The 26,520-nt window shown below is 35.2% G+C and overlaps 1 protein-coding gene across 7 annotated transcripts in view; it reads right to left on the bottom strand.

Annotated features, from left to right (window-relative positions):
* LOC106150693 (EH domain-binding protein 1-like) overlaps positions 1–26,520 on the bottom strand; it is a 36,401-nt gene that overhangs the window by 3,082 nt on the left and 6,799 nt on the right. For 4 of the 7 annotated variants that reach the window (XM_087004454.1, XM_013523630.3, XM_087004455.1 and 1 more), the window contains exons 4-24: positions 26,039–26,188; positions 24,962–25,143; positions 24,273–24,466; positions 23,727–24,135; positions 23,170–23,248; positions 20,786–20,964; positions 19,772–19,820; positions 16,634–17,388; positions 16,182–16,281; positions 15,755–15,874; positions 15,412–15,549; positions 14,997–15,129; positions 14,322–14,375; positions 13,162–13,310; positions 12,635–12,707; positions 12,364–12,428; positions 11,967–12,087; positions 10,011–10,088; positions 9,421–9,520; positions 3,768–3,841; positions 1,631–1,745 (exon numbers count right to left, since the gene is read on the bottom strand). In XM_087004454.1, the coding sequence (XP_086860580.1) occupies positions 1,631–1,745; positions 3,768–3,841; positions 9,421–9,520; positions 10,011–10,088; positions 11,967–12,087; positions 12,364–12,428; positions 12,635–12,707; positions 13,162–13,310; positions 14,322–14,375; positions 14,997–15,129; positions 15,412–15,549; positions 15,755–15,874; positions 16,182–16,281; positions 16,634–17,388; positions 19,772–19,820; positions 20,786–20,964; positions 23,170–23,248; positions 23,727–24,135; positions 24,273–24,466; positions 24,962–25,143; positions 26,039–26,188 (3,317 nt within the window). The remainder of the gene's footprint in view (positions 1–1,630; positions 1,746–3,767; positions 3,842–9,420; positions 9,521–10,010; positions 10,089–11,966; positions 12,088–12,363; positions 12,429–12,634; positions 12,708–13,161; positions 13,311–14,321; positions 14,376–14,996; positions 15,130–15,411; positions 15,550–15,754; positions 15,875–16,181; positions 16,282–16,633; positions 17,389–19,771; positions 19,821–20,785; positions 20,965–23,169; positions 23,249–23,726; positions 24,136–24,272; positions 24,467–24,961; positions 25,144–26,038; positions 26,189–26,520) is intronic. The other 3 variants (XM_087004457.1, XM_087004458.1, XM_013523633.2) reach the window with 3 other exon arrangements.

Genomic DNA, 26,520 nt, shown 5'->3' with positions numbered 1-26,520 from the left:
CCTCCTATTCTGAGAGAAGAACAGTCTCTATTTCATTGGATTATTTTCAATAGCAGCTTATATGCTGTCACTAGTGTCGTCTAAGCAGCGTGAGAAGTGAGCATGCTTCAGACGATCACCACAGCTGTGGTCCTACGTACAGCATGACCATACAGAAATGCGACAGTTATTTCTAATCACAGTGTTATGTATTTACTATATGCTTAGCCCAAAAATCGTGTCTAAGCGGACTAACCAATTGTGTGGGGCAATCCATCTGGAAGATGATTTTCCCCAATGAACTCCCCCCACTCTTTGAAGGATCATTTGTTTACCACAGACTAGCTGTTTACCTTTACCAGACAAGTCCTCTGTAATCAATTTTCTGCTATTTCCGATCACTCTCCATCACATTGAGACTTTCTATGTCTGGGCACTGAGCATAGAAAACAAACACAATGGCAAAAGAGGGGGGAAATTTGCTTCCAATTTCCGAATGGGTTATTAACCACAGAAAAAGATACAAAATGTCTAAATGAGCAGAACACTAATTTGTCCCTAAATGCTGATCATTCATGTTGTGGAGAGAGGAATCTTCCCAAAGCACAGTGGGCTGAGCCTATTCACTAAAGGCATGTCAAGGGAAAGGATGGGGGGAAAGTACAAAAGAGAAACCCGACACTTTAAATAGTTGTGACAGTGAAGTGAAAGGGTCCCCTTTCCTTCCAGGTACGTTATGAACCAGTCGGATGCTTCTGACTCATTAGGCATCCTCCAGTCCTGGCTGTGACACCGGGGTGGCTGAGTGCACCCTCGGCAGGGAGTCAGAGCATGGCCTTGGGCTGGAGATTCCCACCAAAAGTAAACAACAGTCAACAAAATATGTTGAGGGCACCTGGTGATACTATTGTCCAACCTAACTTCCCTTTTGACTCATTCTTCATCCAGCATACGCCCATGTGCTTCAAATATCTCATTTCTCTGACTAAAAAAGTAATGCAATTTGAGCTTTTGTCATTTGAATTTTGCTATCCAAACTTCGAAAACTCTTTTATTATGCTCACATCCTAAAAAATTATTTCTAGGCTTACAAAATGTAATTTGATCCTGAATTTTTCATGACTGATTTTTTTTAAATGCAAGATGTGATATCCACCTGCATGATTTGGAGATCAGAAGTTGACACTAAAATAATTAAATCTATAAAATATACATGTTGTCACAGCACTGCTTTATAGACATGTTGGCTATCAATTTTCATGTTTGATATATATTTTCTTGTATAACAATTATATGAATCAAAGTAGTATAATCACAGAAATAATCCTTGACCCATTTACTTTGTATACTGCAGAAAGCAATAAAATAATGTATGAGCCAGTCTGGCAATTCTCATAGCTACATAATACAAAATCCTTACACGCTAAAATAAATTAAACATACACATTTACACACATACACAAAACTTTCTAGTAGTACTCCTAAGTCAGGGATACTTGTCTTATCTGAGAAAAGTCCATGGCTACACTGATTGAGTGTTACTTCTTGCCCAGGAACTAGGACAGCTTTGCTGTTTTAAAGAAAATAGGAAATAGGCAAATAAATAAAAATGCTTGTATCAAGCAGCATAAAACCTATTTCAAAAACGTACGCTCTTTCCTGGGAGTCTAAGTGCTGTACAAGTTCATCCCGCTTGTTCACGATGCCTATGAGTTCATCCAACAGCAATTTTTCTCTTCTTTTTTGAGCCTCCGTCTTCTCCCATTCTAGAAAGAAAAAAAAAATACAATTTTATATATTTATGGTGCCAGCATGTTTATAGAAGCTAAACAAATGAATCACAGATGATGCAACTGAACAAAGTATTAATTATGAGAAAAAATAACTGCAATGAAGTATGCATCAATGAGCAAAATGTTTTGTAATTCTAAGTGTATATTTAATGCAAAATGTATATGTTGCTGTTTTATTTACTTTTGATTTACGTGAATGTCAAATGAACTTCTTTACAGAGACAGACAGCTAAATATACAGAATAATTTGTTGCGGTACAACAGTGGCAGATTTCAATGGTCAGCTGGAAGGTGGGAAGAATTTTCCAGAGAGACATTAAATTTGTTTCCAGACATTTTTTTATTAAGCATTAGAAAAATCCCTATTTTTTTCATAATAAAAAAAACTCTTCAATTTATCAATTTTCAAAACATATTCAATTTCATTTAAATAAAGTGAATTCAAATAAAGTGAATTATCAAAAGCATTTTGATAACAATCCAGGTACGTACGGTCTAAGCCAAGAGAATGAATTTTGGGATTCTCAAGAAAGCAAATATCTTCTTCCTTGGAATTTTAAACTTGAGAACTCACTTTGTATGGAAGACTGGATCCAGCCCTTAGTGTAGATTTTCCGTATTGGCGAAACACAAAAGAAACTCTTTTGCATCCAATATTTGAAACACCTAATCTGTTCCTGACAACGGAACATCAATACCACGCAATATTTTATCTTCATTAGCGCAATAAAAAAACTCCATCCAATTTCTCAGACAGCATTCTTTCTCACTGGTATTAATTACTATAATAAACATAGTGCATAATTTATGTTCTTAATCAATCAGTTGTACACTGAATAAATTTTGACAAGATTTAAATTTCCAGTTACACAAAAGTTTGCCTGTCCCTATAGCGTGTATTGCTGTGTGTTTAGAAATCAATAACATTACAGGGTTGCTTATTACCAGGGATTTAACCCAGAACTCTGCTAATGGATGGGACTAAAAGGAATGAATATTTGATGATTAATTTACAGAATGCTGATTAGGACAATTATATTTGAAATGTTTCTAAATTTAGACACTTTGTTTTATGCTATCACAGCTCTCTAAACTGGTTGTTTTATTATTTAAAGATTTCATATCAAAACACTTTAGGAACCAATTAAAATATGATCATGAATTTCCAAAATTCAGGTTTTCATTAAATGTTCAAACAAAGCTTATACTTCTAAGGCAGCAATGGATCTACCATTCACATTTACACAAACATAAACTCATAAGCAATAATCTCCAAAAATATTCCCTTTTCAATAAAGATTTGGCAAAGGAATTTCTTCACATCCCTCTCGCCTCCTTTGAGAAAACATGCATACAAATGTCGACTCTTTCAAAAGCAAAAGTTTATTCCACAGCAAATTTAATTACAATTCAAGGGTAACATTTTCTACTATTGATGAAGTCAGCTATTTCAATATCGGGACCAGATCAGTTACCAAATGAGATATTTTCCAAACATAAAGTGGATAGGTAATTTTCCTATGCTTTGCATTGGTGACAATGCTCCAGGGATTTGTATGGTTGAAAATACGCCCATGTCTTTCAGAGCGCGTGTTTACCGACTGCAAACAATCTACAACTGCGGGTCTTTAAGTGGTCCCCAGCCATACACGGAGAACAATGATGGCACTACAGATCGAAACGTAGCAAGAACTCGAGTACATCATTTGCAAACCAAATACTGCAGCAATTAATTTAGTGATATCTTGATTATTGCATCTATTGTTACAAAGAAAAAGCTCCATTGTAGTGTGTCCAAACAAACAGGCCCAAAACAGCTCTGAAATTGGGCGACAGGCAAACATGCAATTGAATGTTCTAAAAGTGGGAACTCTTGTCCCTTCAAAGGCAGGTATGTCAAGTGGGCAGGTATCAAATAACATGGAAGCTGCCCACAGTTCACAAGGTTATGTAAAATTTACTTAAATTGAAGTCAAATCTCAATCTAAATCTCACCTTCAATGGCCATCATTTGACGGAGTTCTCTATTCAACAGTTCAAATCTTCTTTCCAAGTCGTCCTCCTTCTCTCTGCAATAAAAATGTGATGGTGCTTAGCAATTCAGAAGATTATAAATCAAGTTTGCTATGCGTGAGATTATAGGCAGCTTACACCAAGCCCAGACTTTTCTAAGGCTACTTGACTGGATTTTGGGGGATGACGATCATCAAGAAGTATCATTGTAATTGGTTTACAACCAATTCTCAACACTGCTGATGTAGTGGAATATGGCAAACAGAGAATAAAACAGGGGGCACTGATTTTCTTCATTGACTTTTTTTTTTTTTAGAGGAAAGAAAACATCAACAGTGAATAGACATTGGACAAGGAGTATAAGAAGCAATCAATATAGGTCTCCATTTAAATGAAATTAATACTTGGCTTTAATTCAGCAGCCATAGGTCATATTTGTCTCCTGAAGTGCTTTAACACATTAAGCAATTCTAAATAATTGACTCAGAAATTTGAAGGATTAAGGTTTCAGACAACAGTTTTTCCCCAAAAGCCTCCAAACCAGACAAGAGATTTAGAAATCTGGAGTTTCCTAAATCCCATTTCAGGAAGAGTGTTCTGAATGCAGGCTGCCGCAAGTCCCTCCCTGCCACCCTGCTCCCCATTGTCACTGCAAATGTTTTATGACATAGTTCATTTTGTCGATGTAGGATTTTGAGCATTAGAATTCAATGCAACCATTAGTCTGGTGAATACAATGTGGTGAATTGGTAATGGAGTGAGAGCGCAACTCCAGGGCAGGATTACTGGGGGATATTTAGGATGAATTAATATTTTGATTGTAACACGAGCAAGTGCGGGACAAAAACAGTTTGGTGCTGTGTCACCAGATCCTAACGTTGTATCAGTTTATGAGGTTTGTGCCTGCGTGTGTGTGTGTATATAGTACCACTGCCTCACATTGCATGGACAGGAGACACACACACATATATACACACAGAGACTGTAGCAAACTTGCCACCTCAGACAAGGTGTGATGAAGTGCTTATGGTGAAACAGATCAAGCCAGGCTAAGTCAAAAAGCAAACTTTCCTGGCACAATCTGAGTCCTGACACCGACACAATGAGAGCCAAACATGCATTGTAGTAAATCTCTGACAAGTCCACAGATAGAGAATGGTTAGAAAACAGCCTAATGTGTTAGAGTGACAGAGGGTGACAACCCCTCGCCTTCAGTTATGTGCGCGTTAGGTGCCTCTATTTGTGCAGTGGTTTTGTTCTGTGTGCTCCATGCACGTCTCCAGAACCTCCTCAATATAAAGGTGACAGAGGGCAGTGAAATATTGACTGGGAACTGTGGAAATAGGGCTGGAAAGAGTCCCCCTAAATCAACACTTGTTTTGTCTCTCTTCTGGGTTCATGTCCTTCAGAGAATGAACTTTACCTACAGCAAACAGACTGAGGTACTCCTGACACTATGCTTTGCTTTCTACGGTCTTGAAATGGATACAGTGTAAACACGGCGACAGGACCCACTCAAAGCGCCTGCTGTGCTACACTACATTGACATAGCTGGACGGTTAAACACGTTTGGTTCTTGAAAAACCTGTCAAAATGCTGTCCAAATATGGTAAATGATTCAAACAAAACATGACCTTGCTTAATAAATAGTGGACAATTAAATGGCTCTGACTATTAAACAAACAAATTAAATGTGAATATAATTTCTTTGACATTCTGAATGACATGCTTTCACTAAATAGATTGGTCAACAGCATTACTAAACATAAATTTAGTTTAGCTTTGGATACCTTCAAGAGTATAAAACAAACCAAAAACATTTCAACAATAGGTATTTTTCTCTGTAGCCCCGATAAGTTTAAGCCATATCTTAGGATTTTGCAGTCATTAAAAAATAAAACTCAATCTTAATTTTCTAAATGAATTATTACCCATCCCATTGGTTAAATTTTTTAAGGTTGACATTATTTTCTATAAATTTTTAAAGTTTTGATTTGGCAAAATCAGACTCAGAGAAAATAATGAGAAACACTTCACCTGGAGGAAATCCTCATATTTTCTTTCATAAGAACATATTTCTCACATGACATTTTCTTTTAACCCAAACTTTGTTTTTATATCAATAACGTTTCCTTTAGGCACTATGCTGTTGTTGATGTTACTCTAATCTTTAACAAAAATAAAGGCAAATCAGTAATGAGAAGCCATTCCAAATGTTTCAACAAAACACACCTGAAGATCTGTCCTCAACTTTGTTTTCATTTTAATGTTTTTCTTAGACACCTATCTCATTTGCGATTGACATTTCCATAAAACAAACAGAAGCAAATGAGTAAACAAATGTCACACTCTTAAATCCAGCCAAATAAGGTATACGGCTAACCAACTAAATTTCTTTAACTTTCCCCCCATAAACATCAATTTTTTAAGTGTGATAAAAACCATTTGAAAGTTCCAAAAAATGCCAAAGTCTCATCTCCAATGAAATCATTAAATAGATCATTTAAAGAAATTTTTCTTTTTTCTTTTTTTTTTTTTTTTTTTGTTAACATAGACCTTTAACAACACCTAGAATCTAATAAATATTCTTAATCTAAATTTTGATTGTCTTACATAATCTTCCATTATTGGTGACTATCTTATCAAAAACAAATAAAAAGCCAATGCATTAATTACACACAACCAGTCCCATTGTTTTATCAAAATGTAATTAACGCTTACACATGATTCTTAGCATTACACGACAAATGATGGTGACATTTCAATTCCTCAGATAAAGTGAACAATGCCTGCACCTGCTGACCCCAGTGGTCAGGACTTGGTCAATGAATGTACACTAAAATCTGTTAAGTAAACTGTACACTGAGACCGTCCAGCGAGACTGGCTCCATTGGCATCAAGTCATACAATAGCCGTCCCTGACAAATCAACATCGCTCGTAACTTGTGTAAAGCCAGCACAGACACCAGTCATATTTTCCTGACAACCCGATATACCCGTCCACTTCACATTAATTGAATAAATGTAAGTTTCTCGCATGGTAATTAAATAATGGAGGTAATAGGTGAGAAAATATTTACCACTGTTTGCTTGTTTTTATTCTCGGGTGAACAGCCCACTGACGGCTGGAGCCCCGTATTTGAATTCAACAGTAAACTCCTTCCTGACTTGTGTCTGCACTAACTACACCTACTCCTTCCCCCCGCCCCCAGGGCCTGTGACCCCCAAGGCTAGAAAACCTCTCCCAATCTCTATTAAAACAGATCAGTTCAAATATGTTGTTTGGTATTATAATGTCCCTCATTGTGATTAAGTTTATAAGCTGGACTGAGGGGGAAGGTTAGAGAAACCAGGTAAAACACACTGCCTCAGCATAAACTAAGGGTCCTTTCTTCCACTCAACTGGTTACAGTCAGTTATTAAACATTGTGTCGCCCCAAAATGATATAACGCCGGACAATGGGGGTGGAATTATTCGAGACTGGGTCTTAGATGCGTATGTTCACTATTACCCAACCTCCCCTCCCTAAATGAGGGCTAATAAGTCTAAAGGCCTAAACAAAAATAACAACAAGCCTTTAGCACATTAGTCCAGCACAAAATCCCAGCCTTCACTAATTTTATTCGGAGTGTTGTCTGTGTAAACATGCCAACCTGCCACAGTTACAACTTTCTACCCTCGCTGGCTCATTATTTCCTGTCTGTGTGCCGTCCTCGCAACTAGGTGGAGTCTGTTCTACTAGATAAAAACTGAAGATAAATCCATTTATTTCATAATACATGATTTAATTATTCATTCTTGTAAAAATGTTTTGGGTATAGATTTGACATCGAACATGGTAATTCCACTGAAATGCAATGTTGTTTATTCCATAATAATTACATAGGACTTAACTCTGCTTCCCAGAATTATTTTTCTAATATTTCTGTTTGTATTTTAGAAAGCTAGGGTTGCTTCAGTTCATTGCATATCAAGATTAACATTAATCTTCTTAAGAAAAATTATTATTGTTTTGATCGGCTTTTGGTATTTCTGATGAACATTGCAAGTTTGATAACATACTTTCAGTGTGAAACTGAAATGAATTTTTTCATTTTTTTCTGGTGTATTTGGATTCTACCAGTTTTCTCACATCAGTAAGTAATATAGTTTTATCTATTTCTTCACAGTTTGTTAAGTAGAAAAAGTTGCAAAAACTACTTAATTTTTGATGGATAAAAATAAGCATATGGTTTAACACACTATGTATCCATATATTTCATTATTTAATTTTGGTTTTAAGAAAAGAGCTAGAAGTGACCAGTGATCTGGGAGAAGTTAAAGCAAAATCACTAAGAAAAAATCCTGTCTGTGAAAATGTCCTGATAATTCTACTGTTAAAATGAAATAAAATAGAGCTCATAATTTAAGGTTAATGCATTTCATAATTTATCCAAAACATAAAAAAATTAATGATTAAAAATAATCACAAACCTAGACAGAATATCAAGTGTTCAGTTACATTTTAAGACATTTTTTCCAATAAATCATTAGGATGGGTGTGTTTAGTAAAGGTTGAGCTCACATCCTAAAATTTTATTACTAAAATTGTCCACCTGGCATTTTTTTTTACATCCAGCACCTAAAACATTTATACCCTTTGTCTGGTCTTTGACAAAGAAATGCCCCCTTATTTCTCCGAAAAACATCCTCTTAGTGCATTATTTTTCCATTTACTGATCAAATATTACCATTAAAAAGCATGCATTGTAAATCATTATCTTATTTGTTATTGGCTATTTTTTCTTCTTTCTGAAAATACATTAATACACTTTCTTTTTTTTTTTTCTTTCAAAATTGCGTACTTGACCTTTCCAAAAACCACATTACAAAGTTTGAAAACAATTGGCTAGTGACAAAGAATTGCAAAAAAATTAAACTAAATATTAAACTAAATATTTAAAAAAATTAAACAATAAAATAAATAAAATAAGAAAGGATAAAAATAAGGACAAAAATACCAAATGTTTGAAAACAATTGGCTAGCAACAAAGAATATTAACGAAGTACCAAAATACTGACAAAATGTTGCAAAAAAATTAAACCAAATAATAAAACAAAATTAAATTAAATTAAACAATAAAATAAACAAAATCAGAATGTATAAAATGAAGGACAAAAATACCACATCTATACAATGCTGGAGAGGTCTGCTGAATGACTGCATTTAGAACCAAAGTCTACTAATTGTGTTAGGTGTCCACCATGGATGTGGCAGCACACTGGTTGAGAAAGTGATTGCGTTTCTCAGTGTCAAAAAAGGCCATTTTCTTCAACTGCTGTATTTGTGGGACAGCACACTTTTTGTTTCATTTCTTGCTACTTTGATGTCATTTAAGTATTTTTCATTATCTTTATTATTTTTACCTGTTATCTTGAATTAATATTATGTTTCAATAATAATAACTACACACTAAAAATCATGGTTTTAAACATTTGTTTCATTCTATTCTTTAGGGTTTTCAAGGAATGTGCCATATTTTGGCAAAAAATCTTAGTGTGGAAAATAAATAATACATTAATTTGAAATTATATGAGTATAAAATAAATATCACCATAGACCAAGGTTAATTTGAAGGGTCAATCATCACTTACAGAATATTCAGCTGCATTTGTCTACGAATCAAAGCATTCTTTTTGTTGACGAGAAGAAACCATTCCTGCAGCAGACGTTCTTCTTCAGCTTTGCTAGCACCTGGAAGCACAATAAGATGTGGTATTCTATGCATTTTAATTATCATGTAATAGTCTCTTAATTAAAGAATTTCTGTTCAATATGTATTTGTTGATGGAGTAAGCTAATTGGCAGCTAGTCCAATAGAATATTTGGTCAATCTTTTTTATAAATAAAAACCCAATTGTTGATGATAGAATGTTACATGGAGGCTGGAGTGGACTTATTGACCCCAATCAATGTACTTCTCCATTCATCTATAATATATTTACCATAAACTTAATACATCTTGCTATTTATCAATGATCAGCATTGAAAATTCTTCATATTCTACCAGCCACCAACCCAAGTTCTATCAAGTTATCGTTAAACAATGATCAAAAGAACTGATCACAAATATGGGGAAACACCATCAGCAGTCAGACTTCTCTAAGCTTGCAATTTCCATTAAACTTGACTACCAAATGAAATGCTGTGTGACCATGTTCCATGAAATCCCTGCACCACCTACCATTCTCAATGCAGTCTGGATTCCTCAAACTACGGTGGCGCTCATCTGGGTCTAGGATGGGTTCAAGCACATCTAGGTCTGTACTCAGCAAAGCACAACACAAACACAACTAATGGTTGATCAGCCAAATATGTGTATTGCATGTTAAGACAATTTGGCATATGTTTTGTTTTTTGTTTTTTTTTTCTAATGGGGCTTTTTAGGAGAATAATTTCCATGTGAAATTTCCCTTGCTTAAGAAACATTAAATCGATTAAAAAAACATTAAAATTGACTTAGTTCTTTTGATAAAAAAGGAACACTAAATGTGCCAAAATATCTAAAATTCTTTTTTATATGCTTTCTGCAGTTAAAAATGCTTCAATTTCTGTATATGCCAATCATATTATAAATAGAAATTTTCCATTTATACCAAAATGTCTTGAGAAATAAGATGTGATAAATTATGCCACTGCAAAGAATCATAACATTGATATTGGACACGAAGATCAACATGCCCTCATATTATGAAGTAATCAAGCTCAAATCTGTACAAAACATGAATTATGATTGGAAACTAAATGACAGAAACAGCTGCAACAGAAGCAAGGAAAAAATCAGCTTTAGAGATAAATTAATTTTAAAGCAAGAAGACAAATTTACAAATCACGCAAGGAGAATGTACAACATGAAGAACAATAATGATGGACACACAGATAACATAATTGAAATAATTTAAGATATACTCACTCCAAGTTAGTACTGCTAAATATCTGAAGGACTGGTCCTTATTTTTTTACTACAGGAAAGTGTCACATGCACAGCACTCTTAACTCCAGAGTATTTTTAGAGTTTCATTTGAATATTTGTAAATATAAAACTGCTAATCTGCCAGGAGATAATTTTCATTTGATTTAGTAAAAAAGCCTGCAGTGTGTAGTTATGATTAAAATGGAAATGTTAATAAAGATGTGATGTGTCATTTTATTCGATGTAAGTATCTCCCTGTTGCTTTTCCTTGTGACAGAATACTCATAATTTAACATCATGCACAATAATATTGAGCTCATGCAAAGTGCAAGTACTCCACTAACTCTACATGGTTCAGGACCAGGCACTCGCCTCAGTGACCCTTTGGCCCATCCCAGCCTTTCACCAAAGACATCACTTACCTGTCGAGTACACAGGTATTGTTAGTAGATATTACTACAGTGGGTTCTGCCACTGCTTTTGTATTTGTGTTATGAATAAACAACTTCTACACCCATTTAACTGATCATGCAGGATTACTACTAAAAAACTCTTACCTTCTCCACCATCCACTACAAAATCTAACTTTAATCCAAAGGCGCACTGACATGGGGATAGGTCTACTCTTCTATGTACCAGCCTTTTTGAAACAAACTAAGCTTAACTTATTATAGGCAGCAAATGACATCTCTTTATTTTCAAATATTAGTCACGTGTTATGACCTGTAAAGGCAGTAGGGTGGGTGAATAGAGATATAACACATGCTGCTTTACTTATGGTGAGCTAAGCTTAGTCAGACAACCCACAGAGCAGTGTTGTATAGAAAAGGGTCGACTTATCTTCAGTGTAAATGCGCCTTTAGTCTAGCATGCACAGGAACCAAGTTTATCACTGAAGGAGATGCTCACTGTGTTCAGTTTTGTTAGTTTATTTTTTTCATTTTTTCCCCAAAGCAAATTTAAATATTGCTCTTTAATTACATGTTTTATCAAAATATATCACAATTTTTAAAATGATATTTAAAAAATCTTTTACGCGATTCAGGTGAACATTGACTGTTCCTTGAACTCTACACTTTCATCACCCGCAGCGAAAGGAAAAAGGCAAGAAAAAACAGAACACATAAACATCTCTCTCTCTTACTGTGCATGTAGAGAAGCCAACATCATGTACATACTGTCAAATGTTAAACTGTTGGGTGTTAGTCTTCTGTCCCTCGCACTTACCATCATCCATGACTTTACGCAGGGCTTTCTCCACCTCCGCCGCTCTGCGATCTATCTGTTTCTGCTCCCGCTCCAAGGCAGCCATCTCATTGTTCACATATTCATTGGTATCAAGTAAGTCCTGTAAACAACATGTGTATTTACAGTTTTTAATGAGAACAAAATCACATTATTTGGACAATGGCCTGAATTCAGTAAATGATCAAAAACCTCTGAAAACAAGTTTCATGTAAAGTTTTCAAAAAGTTATATGAAGGGAACAATAAATTATAAACATTAAGTTTTATCTTTTAAAGCATTCCTTTATAAAACATTTTCAGAAGTGGAATAATCATTAGATTATCTTATTATTATGGATATTCAGAGTGCAATTATAAATCTACACTCTTCCTCATACTTCAATGTTGTCCGATTCTCCAGATTCCCCTTCAGACTCGGACTCCCCACCACTGTTCAATTCATCTGAGAAAAATAAAAGAAAATAAAAACATAAACCTAATTAAGAGCTTGTCTTACTGAAACACTCTCTATTTAAACACCATTATCTTACCATAATCATGATCTTGATTTTTTCCAAGCATTCACATTACTGTATGAAGTATATTCAGTTCACAAAAATAAATACATCAAAAAAACACTGGCAACATATATGAAAGATAAGTTTTTACCTTTAGAAGGTGTGGCTGGTTTTACAGGAGAAGTCCTTTCACCAGATGGTCGCCTAATTTCCTCTTTAGTATTCTAAAATATACAGCAATTAAAAAGTAATTGGTATCCAAATGTACAGTTCACTGAGATATTTTTAGTATTAAAAATATTTCTAAAAATTTAAAATCTCTTTAAAGCATATTTATCACATCAAAGATCTTACAAGTAGTTAATATCTAATGATTGTGTGAATACTGTTTAAAACATGCAAAATCTAAGAAAATGGTGTCCACAAAATCAAAATTTGATAGTCATCCCTCATTTTCAAATTACAATCCTTGTATCATAAAAAACAAAATTTCTAACAAGTCACAAGTCGATCTATTAAAGTGCCACATTCAAAAATGTTCTCCTTATTCCATAAACATGAACAGTTCTTAAAATGCATAACCACTGCATAACCACTTATAAGAAATTCAATATGAAAATTGAAAAAACTCTGTTTTATTTATCTCTGTGTTTGCATACTAAATGAACTGTTACTTACATTTTGAGAGGCCTCCAGCTTGGCTGCAGTTGTTGCAAGGGTTGTTGCTAATTGTGGACGAGACAGCATCAGTTTCTTCAGGCGGCCATCAGTAGCTGTACTTGGATCTGCTGCAGGGGGGTTGTTATCTTTTTCAGATGTTTCTACATCTACGTAACGAGTGAGAATTTTCATTAAAGAGCCAATATTTATTTACGTAAGTATACTTGAACAATTTAAATACAAAATGCACTTAGAGCAACTATAAAGACTTTACCTACAAGAAACTTTCATAAACAAAATGTACCCTAAACATAATAACAGTAGTTAATAATATATGCTTTATGCAAAACTTTCATGTTACAAAATTTTAATCCAATCTGATATATTACGGTATTAAAATCATCACACATTCCATCATTGGAAGAAGCAAGCTAGACAACCACCCATCTGCATTGTAAGTTAATGGATACTGTTGTAACATGCAAGCTTGCCTTAAAATGAAAACTGAAACACCATAATATAATAGCACAAACACTCCCTGTTCTAAGAACAGATATATCTTATCACATTTTGTAAATATTAGTCAAAGCCCGACTGTGCCAATAAAAAAGCTAATATTAAAGGCAAAGCTGACAGCTCATTTTCTGGAAAAAGCATTTGGAATTAGTTTTACTCAAATGCACAATATTCTTAGAGATTTTGGGTTTGGCTTTCGTATAGAAATAGCTACGTGAAAATTCTATGCTAGAAGGCTTTTAATTTCATCAATACTTAAAATATATTACTGTTACTAGCTAAAACTGGTTATAATTCTTCATGCTTGATGAACTGTTTAAATTTCAGATGCAGGTTTTAAAAAGGGTAAGGGTATTAATGCTCTAAGCAAATTTTTCTTCACATCTAAAAATCATTCATTGTAGTTTTTTCTATTAAAAAGTCTAATTTTCTAACTACTGCAGTGCAATAACTATCTCACAAAAAAATCAATATTTGTCACCTGATTGTAAAAAATGTAAAACTATATCCATTCTTTCTTTATAAAGCACATGCTTTTAATACCCCACCAACTACTAGTAACAGGTTCTCATGCTTGCCCTATTAATTATGCCTACATTCACACACTAGTCCTACGTTAATTATTATCAAAAGGCTGCATAGTCAGTACACATTGAAATTACCCCTTCTGCCCAAGGAATTTCTCTTAAACTGGTAGAACTTAACACCCAAGCGTTCTGTTCACCAGTGCCAGCACCACAATAAACAATGATCAGCCAACCAAGATGGAAGGAGAGAGAAATTGGACATGACAGGATGATTTAATAATGAAAGAAAAATCAACTTTAAGAGATGACTGTAATGATACTATCAGGTCCACATACATGGAAATGTCAATCTGTCATTCTTGCTAATACAATATATGCTAGTAATTGTTGTTCAGTGATTTTTTCTAATAAACGCATAGTATATTGAAGGAAAATATCTATAAGTAACCTCATTTGCATAATATATGAAGGAAAATATCTATAAGTAACCTCATTTTAAAAGTTCATTGAAATGCTCATTTTGCATACAATTACTTGTTATTATTGTTATCATTATTATCAAATTACATCTATTTTTATAGGAAAAGGGGTAAATAAGTAAAGGGACTTTAGGGAGCAGAGGGAAAAAAACATAGCAATAAACAGAAAACACAACTTGAAGATTTAAAAGAAAGCAAATGATCAAAGCACCTTTTTTCACAACTTTAACCCAAATCATATTAAGCACAATAAATAATGATAATACTAATATATAAATATTACATTTAACTGTAAAAGGAAAGCAATACCTTATCTAGTCATAACTCTTACCTGCCCTCTTGCTGTTGTCTGATATAATCTCAGTGATGTTTTTAACCTCTGGTTTCCCAGAGCTGGCTCTTGCCTCCGAGATCAACTGGCGGGCACGTTCTCGGAGTTGCTGTTGTCGTACTTCATCGTTTACCTAAAACAGCAGTTTGCAGGGTGTATGAGTAACTACTGTCAACCCAGTGGTTTTACCAATCAAAATATAAGTTGCAATATCATCCAGGCTTATTTTCTGAGTCATTGAAAATCAAATTATTTTTTACATGCTTCTAAAGCCTGACATCTTGTATCAGCGCAGTCCTTAATCAATCAAAGCCAACTGTCAAAGACTGAAGGTAAAATAAATGTTTTAATTAAAAGTAAAGAATGTAACAGCTGGATAAAATGCCTAACTAACATGAAGCTATAGTTGTATTACCTTCATACTGGTGGTCACCTCCTGCCCCCTGACAATGGTTCTATTTTCTGGATGGTTGTGAGAGGCGGCGTCCATTCTGGCCTGCTCTAGGAGCTGTCTGGCACGGTCCTTCAGCTCATCGTGGCGGGATTTCTGTCTCTGAAAATGGAGACTTATTTCTTGTCATGTCCAGTAGATGATCTTTAAATAAGCTGACTGTAGGAGTTCAACAGAAGCCATGAAATTATATTTGTTATTCCATTTCTTTTTAGATATATCTATATATTATAATATGAAAGCATGTCAAACTACTAGTACATAGATTGAGTACTATATACCGCATCAGTACACTGTTGATTCGTACCTGGTATGGTCCAGCTTCTTGTGGTGTTGTCGGGGACTGGACAGGACTTCTGGCAGCAACCGTCTTTAAGGCAGGCTCTGATTTACTGGCTGGAACACTGGGCAAGTGGCGGCTCTTAGTCTGAACATAAGACCACAATGCTATGTGATTTGCTTAGGTATTTAATTAATATGGTAGTCTATTTAAGTCTGGTGTGGAATGAAACATTCCAATAATTTAATGCTTACAGCATTATTTTAAAGAAACTGATGAAAAACAATTCTCACAAAAAATTTAAATAATTGAGACCAATAGGATTTTTTAAAAATAAATGTGTAATTCATTCTATAAACTACAAATTGGAGACATAAGTTCTATTCATATATGCCACTACCATTATAACAGCTATCAGATTTAGCTGCATCTTACATGGGCTTTCAAAGTATACCTTTGTACTAGACTGTTCCTTGGTCTTTTCTTTGTTGTCAGAGGACTCCTTGGCACTCGAGTCTATTTGGACAGGAGGCTTTGGAGCATCCCTTTTCTTTCTAACATTGAAAAACATGGAGACCAATTAAATATTTATGACTCTTTATAATAGGCCACTGGGCAGGGCAAAAGTTAGTAAATTGAAAAATTGCACGCAAGCACTACACAAGTAACATATTTCATAATCTCAGAAAAATACAGCATAGCTTATTACATGCGCAATGGTTCAGTTTACTGGCAGTTATCAACCTCTACCCAGTATGTACCCAGCATTGCCATCACTGTTCAGTACTGAAAATAGTATACATATACTGATAATACAGTTGATGTTCAAGCAGACTATTTCAGTATAAAAGTCAAAGTTGATTTAGATATTATTTAAGATATAATTCGTATTAAAAGCAGAATTACCTGTATCTGTGCTGCTTTGCAGCTTGGGGTTCGCTCTTTGGTGTACTCTCTTGAACTGCTGATGCTTCTTTTTCAATAGCGGCAGCGGCAGGGGTAGCAGAAATTTCTTCTTTTTTAGCACCATTATCAACAACATCAGATGATACGGAGGGCTTTGTCTCCTCCTCCTCATCATCACTAGAGTCAAATGGATTGTAGTATTGTTTCCTTGTCATTAACTTTGGCTTTTCCACATTATCTGTACTTAATTGCACTTGTGTCACCGGAGCAGGCAGTTCTACAGCAGGACTAGGGCTCTTACTGCTCTTTGATCTGTCCTCGCTAGTCGTACTTCTCTCTTCAGAACTCCTGCTGTCATACATGAAACGTTCATCAGTGGGAAGTCTCTTTGGTAAAGTCTGTGCCTTTCTGACAGTGCTGTTTTTGACTGTTGTGTCATCTTTTACACTTTGCCTCTTGTCTTTGGTGGGCGATTTTCCCTTTCTGAATGGTTTCTTTTCTTTACTCTCTGTTTCCTTACCGTACATTTCTTTTGATATCCTAGCACTACTATCAGTATCAAATTCCCCTACAGTGTAAGTACTCTCGTTAGCACTGGTCCCAATCTGGTGGACCTCCAGTGACTGTCCAGTGAAGAAGGCCCTTAACTGATATAAGTAGGTCATAACGGAGAGTTTGTCTGGAACTGCTAGTAACTGCATGTCAGATGGCTCCATGACTTTTGGTATGCCCAGGCTGGCTGCAGCATCGAATGCCTGTAGAAATACAGTGATGTTGTATGATAACCCGTCAGTCAAATATGTAATAACTATATCTAGAACATGTTTGTCATATGGTTCAAATGGCATCAAGAGACTTGCAAAACAAGAATATCTATGACTTGAAATTGACTAAACCAGATTGTGCAGTCATCAGACACATATTACATGTAAATCTCCATTGTGCCTTGGACTTGAAATTCCATGTTAATGAATCTGGTTTTTAAAAGACATCAAACAGTGTAGTTAAGTCCATTTCAAGTCAAACTTAGTCCTACGTATGAACAGGTTTTGGGCACCACAAGAAATGGCTAAAACATCGAATGTTTGTGATTCAGTATTACGAAAACTGAGGACAATCAATAAATACACATGTGTACTAATGTCATGACAAATGTAGCAATGATGATTCATTTATCAAAATATATTACGCTTTCTGCAGCTGCCATTAATTGCAATTTCTATACTGATCTTCATTCATTAATTTGAAGCTTTATCTAAATAATGATCATAAAATGAAAACCCTATTCCACTCTTGTCCCTAATTGGTTAAAAAAAAACCAAAACAAACAAAAATATGATTGAAATATGTTTAAAAATCATTCAATCAGTTACACTACTTTCTTCCAGCTATCTCTGCTAATGCATTTAAAATACACAGAGATATCTTCTTCAAATTCAAAGAGAATTTTTTATCAAACACAGGTGGTCATTTCTGCTTTAAAAAACGAGAATCATTACCAGCATAATGACATGGTCAGGGGACTTTCTAATCTGAATTTCCCAGCACAAAGGGAGGTCTTCGGACAGATTTGAAATTCCAATGATCAGTAGCAATTATCTGATTCATCTCTTTTTAATCTACCAGATGCTAGTTTAAAAAGATAAGGCTGATCACTGGGGAGTAATCCCCCCCTGTGGGGAGTCATCAAGCTGGCAAGGTTTAAAATCTGAAAATTGTCTTGTACAATCATTATTACCATCATCGCTTCATCATTTTTCTATGAGTGGACTTGTCAAGATGGAGTTCAAATGTGAAAGTAAGCTACGGCATCAGCAGGCTTGTGATAGGTGACCAGGCCATGCTCCTAATTAGCTTTTTTTTTCAACTCTTAAGTTTGAGGAAATCAAACTTGTTTCAATTGAAAAAAAATGGAAATTGCTTCGGTAAGGAGAAAAACAACTGCTCCCCCCCCAAATTTTTGTTGCTGTATTTTATGCTCTAAATCACTGACACTGTTAGATTTGGCGTTTCCTACCCCTAAAATAAAATTCTAAAGAAAACCCTAAAATGTAGCTACTAGTACATACATAATATAATACATTACAAAAAGTTTTTTGTCTATATTTCCCTGTTTACCAACTTATCTGGCCTTATTTGAAAAACGAAATCGTACTACATGTTGCCAACATAACAGTACTCAAAAATTCATTGATCTATTGCCTAATGTCTTACTATCAATATATCATATCTTGGCCATAAATTCCATTTGTATTTCCCAAATTGATTTCTAAGATAGCAACCCGATATAAGAAAGCTCTAAGACAGCAACCCGATATAAGAAAACATTATAGTTAAGTGATGGTTTTCATTTATATTCATTCTGAAAATGGCAGCTAAAAGCTTTCTACAAAATTAGGCGGAATTCTTTCCCAACAACAATTTCCAACTAGTGTTCAGTTATGGGGAAGAAGCACTCTTAATATCCATTTTGGCTCATTAGTTATGGATTATGTGTAATCAAGAGAAGTTGGGATAAAATTTCCATAAATGTATTTCAATTCTAAATTTTTCAGTGGTATGCTTCATAGTCAAGGTGTTCACTCTTTTATTGAACACATCTTGTTTAAGTCACTCTGGATACTTCTGAATATTGATTTTTAAAAACATTTAACAAATAAAAGTAGGTACAAGTATATGCCTAACATGACTGTCAATGTTATTAAGCTATGAACATAAGATCTTGTTTCACAAACAGTTCTTGCACTGCAATGTTCTCATGCTACAGTTTTGTGCATTTGTATTTATTCATCTACATGTTCATGAACAGACTCACTGCCTACATTTTTTCTCAAACATATCATAATTTGTGACATACCTTTTCTGGTTGGCCAAAATAGAACTATTCATCCGAGTCTTAGCCCTCTCACTCCACTTTTTCAAATATCTTTCCAGAACCAGAAGTCTTACTAAAAGTTGTCTGATTTTTAACACTGACTGTGACTAACTGTAGCCTCATCACACACTCCAGTGGCTATGGTAATTTTCTATCAGTATTAATTGAGTGGAATGCCTGGTGTCACAATACGCTCACCGCAGAGCCCACAGTTTAATCAAACCAGTCAATCAGCAATGCAAAGAGGTTCAACTTTCTCTCACCTTTTTGTTATTTCCCTTGATGTCATGGGGAGACAGACTGTCAAAGTCTCTGAAAGTAAAAAATGGAGCCGTCAGAACTATTACACAAGTATATAGCCCATGTCGTCACATCCACTGGCCATTCGACTGCAACCTTGTGGTAAATGTGCCATATTATTGTTCTATTAACGGAGTTACTGAGCAAAATGACATTTAGAGCTGTCAGTAGCAATGCTGCAAGTTATGCATCCAGTTGCCTGTGTGAAGAATTGAATTTTCTTGATGGGATCTTGCTGAATTACTAGGAATATTACAGCTAGCAGAGCTGTATTCCGGATGTGAAGATGGCCATAATGACTTGTACATACACACTCGACTAGGTAATCAATGTCTGTGGCACCAGAGGTTTGAGCCAAACGGACACAATAGGGTGTTGCAGTTGGTTTATCACTGATAAAAGATACTAATTGTACACTTTTTTCATCCCTTTGAAAATAGTCACCAGTGTAATTAGTGAGCTGTCATTTTTCTATGCTTTATTATATCTGATGAAACATTGATTAAAAAAGTTGATTCAACTTGTGAACATGAAACTTGGAATAATGGCACAAGGGCAGAACTATCTATGAATAATATAAAAAACTAGCAATAATTGCTTACAATAATTCCAAAGCAGGGTGTAAAATGAACAGAGTTTAAAAAAGTCCCAAAAGTGCCATTAACGATCATGTTAGAACGAACATATTACCCATTTGACGATGAAAACACAAAACACTAAGAGCAAGTCATAATCATCTCCATGCAAATTGGAAATCAATCAAGATAAAATTTGAATTCACTTTCCCCAAGCTGAATCTTGTTGTGAAAACAGTCCTGTAATTAAGTCTGCTCTCAATTTCTTTCCTTCCACTTGCTGAATATTGCACGCAGGGGATGGACTACCGATCATGACCCTTGAGCTCAAGTCTGGAATGATTTCGTTAAGCCAGAACGGATGAAACAGCATAGAAAATCAATCAAGCATCATGTACTTACATTAAATCAGGCCTGAAGTAATGAATGACTGCGCAAAACGCTAATCCATTTCTCCAGGATGTTGTCATATTGGTGACCTTGACCCCTTTGTGACCTTTAGTGACCTCCTGACACCATGTGATCAAATACATGGCAGGCGAAAATTGACTTTTGGACTTTTGACCTGTTCCTGGAACATTCTGGGGAAAAAAAAGAGAAATATGGTTTAGGTATACTATTTGAAACAATATGTTGGCATTTGGTCGGCTTTTGTGGCCAAAATTTCACTTTAAATGAATCTTGAAATAAGCTAGCTTAAACACTTACAGAGGTCGCTGTAAACTCTCACCTGGCAGCAATGTGACTACTTATTGGTTAAAACCTTTATTATTTGCTTCTGAATATTTTCCAACCTATATGCAAGGTGCAAAATAAATGTGGATAATGTTGATGTTGCGATTTAATTGGCTTATCTTGGTTCCTCTTCTGTGTTTGGAAGTAACAATTTGAAACCATTTGATTTGGTCACTTAGTGGGAGCTCCTTTATCAAAATATTCTCGATTTATCATTAATTTATATATAGAAAAATGATATACAATAAAAGATTGAAGGGAAAACGAAAGAAACAATTATCATCTCAAAGGACGTTTGCAAGGTGTGATTGAGTTATTGAAGGCACTTCTGGTAGAGATGTTCTTTTGAAACTGTCAATTTCAGAGACCACTGAAATGAATTTTTGAAATTTTTGTTGGATTCACAGATCTTAAGATATAAATTTTTTCAATGCTAAATATTTCAAATTTCTACCATTCAGAAAGATTACTGAATACTGAAAAACGTAACAGCTAACACAAATATTTCAAATTTAATCATTCCTTTTTCAGATCACTAATATCAAACTGTAAAAATCACCATTTATGATTTCATACCTCCCTGAAGATGGAGCACAAACAATATTTTCCTGCCGCCAACATCTTATTTTTTACAGCACAACAACAACATTAGTCAAGACCAATTCCAGAAATTTCACGCAGCATTTCCTGCATATTATCTTCCAACAGCATTACTGGCTGCAAAAAAGTGACAAAACTGCTTCGAAAGTGCTTGAATAATTCCACTATTCTATCCTGGTGTCTTCGCTTTCCATACGAGTTGGTCTGAAGTCGTATTGCTGTGATTGCATAAACTGCCTCTAAATTCTTTGCTTGATTAACTCTGATGCCACAGTAACTGCAATATTGTTCGGTTCAACAAAGCTGGCACCCATACAGCCAATCACAGAAGAATCAGTGACTCAGTAGAACAAACTGGCAAAAACTGATACTTTTTTTGCTCCTATGTATTTATAACCACAGCAAACCTGGTACTTACTGCTATTCCCAATGCTCAAAAATCAATAATTTGTGATCAAAAACTGTGTGCTGGCGAGATGCTTAAACAGAGTGATTGCTGTCAATTTGTAGAAGTTGAGCTGCATGTTTCCCTTCCATCACCGACAACCTACCACGACAGAAATTGATCACCAGTTCCTGGGAAATCACGCAATCATTTCGAACCATAAAACATTTCCACATCATAACTACACCTCAGTTCCAATTGATTACACACCTGGGTTACTTAATGCACTCATAAAAAACACGACATTTCAATTAAGTGTGTACAACATGAGAGCATTAAATTGTATCAAAGCCATTAGTCCTAATTTCATCTTCAAAATTATCTGAACGGAATACAAAAGACTAGTAATTTGCCTTGGTGAAATATAAAATTCAGATAAGGCCTGGGCATGAATGATCAAAATCACTTGCTTCCCTTATCTTAAAGACCATACTCTGTGTTTGTGTATGTGTAAATATGGATGCTGTCTAATGAACCGATTCTAAAACTCAGCTTTTATTCTTTCCAAATGTTTGCTGAAACCAGGCAAAATTTGACGATCATGCATAAGCTACTCTAACTGTTCTATGCTCGCTTAAAGAGAGCTGCATTAAACAGATAATGTAGCTAATTACCATTGATTATAACCAAAACCCTGTTTTGCATTATTTAAAAAAAACATGATAAGAAGGAGTTGCTTTATATAAACAGCAGGCCAGATTGAAATCCAATCAGATTTCAAATCGGCCTAGGCAAAATTGAAATTTCAATTATGCCCATGCCAAAAAATATTTAAAAAATATTACAAATAAAAATTTTAATCTGACTAGGCAAGACTGAAATCTGACAAGATAAGGTTGATATTTCAACATTACAGAAGAAATAAAAGTGAACATCAGCATAAAAATAATTCAATGTGTAACTGCAAATGACCAGAAAGCAACAACAACAAAAAAAAAAAAATTGGTTAAATTAAAAAAGGCAATAAATTGTGAGTGCAAATCCTGCCAAAGACCACAAAACCTACCTGGTTGAGATTCAAAGGCTCAAGTGCTGCTCGGTCTGCTTTGGGTGGTGTATGTCCTAATGTCTTGGATTTTTGTAATCTAGAGATATGGAGTTAACAACAAGTTTGAAGTTATTGAAGAAAATGTTAAATTGTCATCACTATAGCTTCATATCAGGAACCTCAGGAATACTAACTGTTAGATATCTGCCATATATGTAAGTGAAAGGGAACACAACTGTCGATGTTTTAGCGAAGACTGTATTTACTAGGTGATTGGTACATTTTGCCATCAGTTGTGTTAGATGAGACAATGGCATGAGCCATGATAATATTAGAGCTCATTTCCACTGAAGCTATCTAGATTGATCTGACTCCATGAGGATTCTCACTGAAAGCAATCAGTTTAACTGATTAACAAGCATCCTGGTTTCCAACATGCTCTATATTCTAATCAACTCCAGGAGGAGGCATGTTAGTCTGTTAAACTGATTGCATTCAGTGAGAATCCCTGCAAAGTTGGTTTAACAGGCAGCTTTAATGGCAACGAGCCTTAAATTAAGGTTGTAAGATAATACCTAAGTTTCTGCTCCTTTGCCTTTCTCTCCTCAGGTGGGGTACTGGGTGGGGTTATAGGCTTCAGCACCTTGCGCTCCTCAGGGGGTGTGGCGGGCGGGGTGCCAGTGTACATAGGCCTCTCTACATTCCCTTTCTTATCATATGAGGCATTTCTGTTGAGCGGGTGCATGTGGCGATATTCCTCCTCCTCTGTGGAAGTCTCGAAGGGATTCTTTGAAGCTGTCTCAGATTTACTTTCATTGAATGGATTTAGAGAGTCCAAAGATTCGTCAAATGGATTGCTTGGTTCGTTGAATGGGTTATTTTCATTGTCTTCCTCATCGAATGGACTCAGTCCCTCTGCAATTGTGATGATTTTCTTTTTTGGTGTGCCAGAACATGTGGCAAAAATAGGAGGCTGGGAAGCTGCTGAAATATTTTAGAAAGTAAATTTAATCAGATATGTCTTGTCTTCAATATTTTATATGTTAAATATATATGTTTTTATCTTCTAATGACAGGCATTGTGCAGGCATTCTCAAGATAGTGATAATATGTTCTTTTACCTTGCTCAGGGAGATCGGGATCCCCAAAAGGATTTAAATCATCCTCTTCATCATTCAGGGAATCTAACTTGGCAGCAAGTTCAGAGAATTTACTGGCATTTGCCTCATCCTGTTCATCATCAAAGTCATCAATGTTGCCTATATCTGGTCTTCCTATACTCATTAAACTGGCAATGCTCTGCATATCTTCATCACTGGAGAAGATATTAAATCATATTAAAAATATAAGTTTTTAATATGAAAGCAACTGACATTAAACAGTATTTTCACTTTCTTTCAGTTAAATGAGGCTATTCAAATGACAAATCACTATTCCAGCCCCATTAGGAAAGTGATCAACAATAGAAATCTTCATTACCATCTACAAATCATCACTGAATAAACCAGTTGCAGCTGAAAATGACAAATCAGCTCCCAATATAAAAGGGAATGAGATAAGTAATTACTTTCATTTAGAAATTGCAACTGATAAATGATGAATAAACCAAATGCAGCTGAAATGACTTAAATGATGTAAAATCATTACATACATGTATGCTATTCAGATCTGACAATGACTGAGAATTATGATATAAGAGGCATGCATTCATTATCATAAAGCAGAAAGACTCATCACTATCACCAGTTGGGAAAATAATCCCTAATGTAACTACTTCTCTATGTTAACAACTGAAAGATTTATCACTTACGTAGCTTTTCCTTCCCTCAAGAACACGCATGACACTGTTAACTGAAGGGTGGCTGAAACCACTTTCTTGGAGGCTGGTTTCAGTTTCAGTTTTAGTTCTGTCTGCGTGGGAATCTGGCTGGCAAATTCTCTCATGTTCACATTTTTGGATGCTAAGACTCTTCGTCTCCCTTTTTTGTCTTGCTGTTAATATACAAAATTTGACAAATTTACAATAAATATCTATAAAAGTTGAGCTTCTTTCTTGGCTAAAAGCTACACTCAGTACAATTTGTAGATTGTTTAATAATTCGTAATTTAATGGATCTAATGAACAGATACTTAAGGCCCAGTCACAAATCAGTTGTGATGCGTCGGGGATGGGTAAAACCCGGGAAATTTGAACAAAATCTTGAGACAGATCTCACGATTTTGCACCCGTCGGAGGCGCTCTCCGGACGCCTGCGGGTTGCCGCAGATTTTTTAGACATCGCCACACCCGTCGCGGTCCCCAACTTTGAACTTAAAATTTTAAGATTGCTTGCAAGATTTTTCACCCATTTTGGGCATCCCAGACACAATCTCCGATGACCTACGATGCCCTCCGATTAATCGGAGGCATCCTCTGAATAATCTGAGACTTTTCCTTTTCCCTTTTCCCCCACATATACCCAGGGGGGAAAAAATTACAAGAAAAGACGCTTGCAGATATCATCTCCAATCGCCTCCGATGCAATCGGAGGCAATCGGAGGCTAATCCCACGATTTTTCGACAAAACCGGGTCAAAATCCTTGAAAAAATCTCAGACAATGTGACTGCTCCACTTTTATTAGGATTATTGCTAGGATTGTTCAAGGATTCTTTATTTTCTACGACGACCCCCGGCCAAAACTAATCCCCGACAGATCGCCGACATTGTGACTGGGCCTTTAAAGGCTAACTTTATAACTGCTTTGCCATAAATATATTCTTATTATTGTACCAGGTGAATGTATATGAATGTGCATACACACTTAACATACAAAGTAAATATTCTCACCTACAACATACAAAGTGTTCATTCAAATTTTAAAAACATTTACTCATACAGATACTTACATCTTCAATGACAAATGTCCAGTCCTTATCCTCAAACTCCACTTGCTTATTGTCTCTGAACAGAGTGACTTGTATCTCCACATTCTCAGGCACTGTCCACACCACAGAGCCTAGGTAAGGGTTCCTGATGGTGGGCTCCCACTGGTGGGCCTGTAAAAAACATGGAATGGATAGAAAAGAATTCTTTTTTTTATGATGACATACAATAAAAATGTCTCTTGCTAAGAAACTGAAATTATTTTGAATAAAAAGTTTAATACATGTTGTGGGTACAAATAAGGTTTTTACTGATAAACCTATCTAATTTTTTCAGTGACTGTAGCTACAAATAGTTGTTTTTTAACAACAGTAAAGTATGCTATCAGCATATATTGGATATGGTCCAAAATTTTGGTATTTCTAATTTTAGCTTTTAATTATAATAAAAACCGTGTTATAATGAGCCCAACGAAGTAATTCACATTTCTCATTGTAATGTTATT

Source organism: Lingula anatina, chromosome 2 (assembly GCF_051362555.1).
Source record: "Lingula anatina isolate TDL-2025a chromosome 2, LinAna3.0, whole genome shotgun sequence".
In the NCBI taxonomy this organism is placed as follows: domain Eukaryota; kingdom Metazoa; phylum Brachiopoda; class Lingulata; order Lingulida; family Lingulidae; genus Lingula; species Lingula anatina.
The sequence above is the reverse complement of the archived record's forward strand: the minus strand, read 5'-3'. Positions and strand labels throughout refer to the sequence as shown.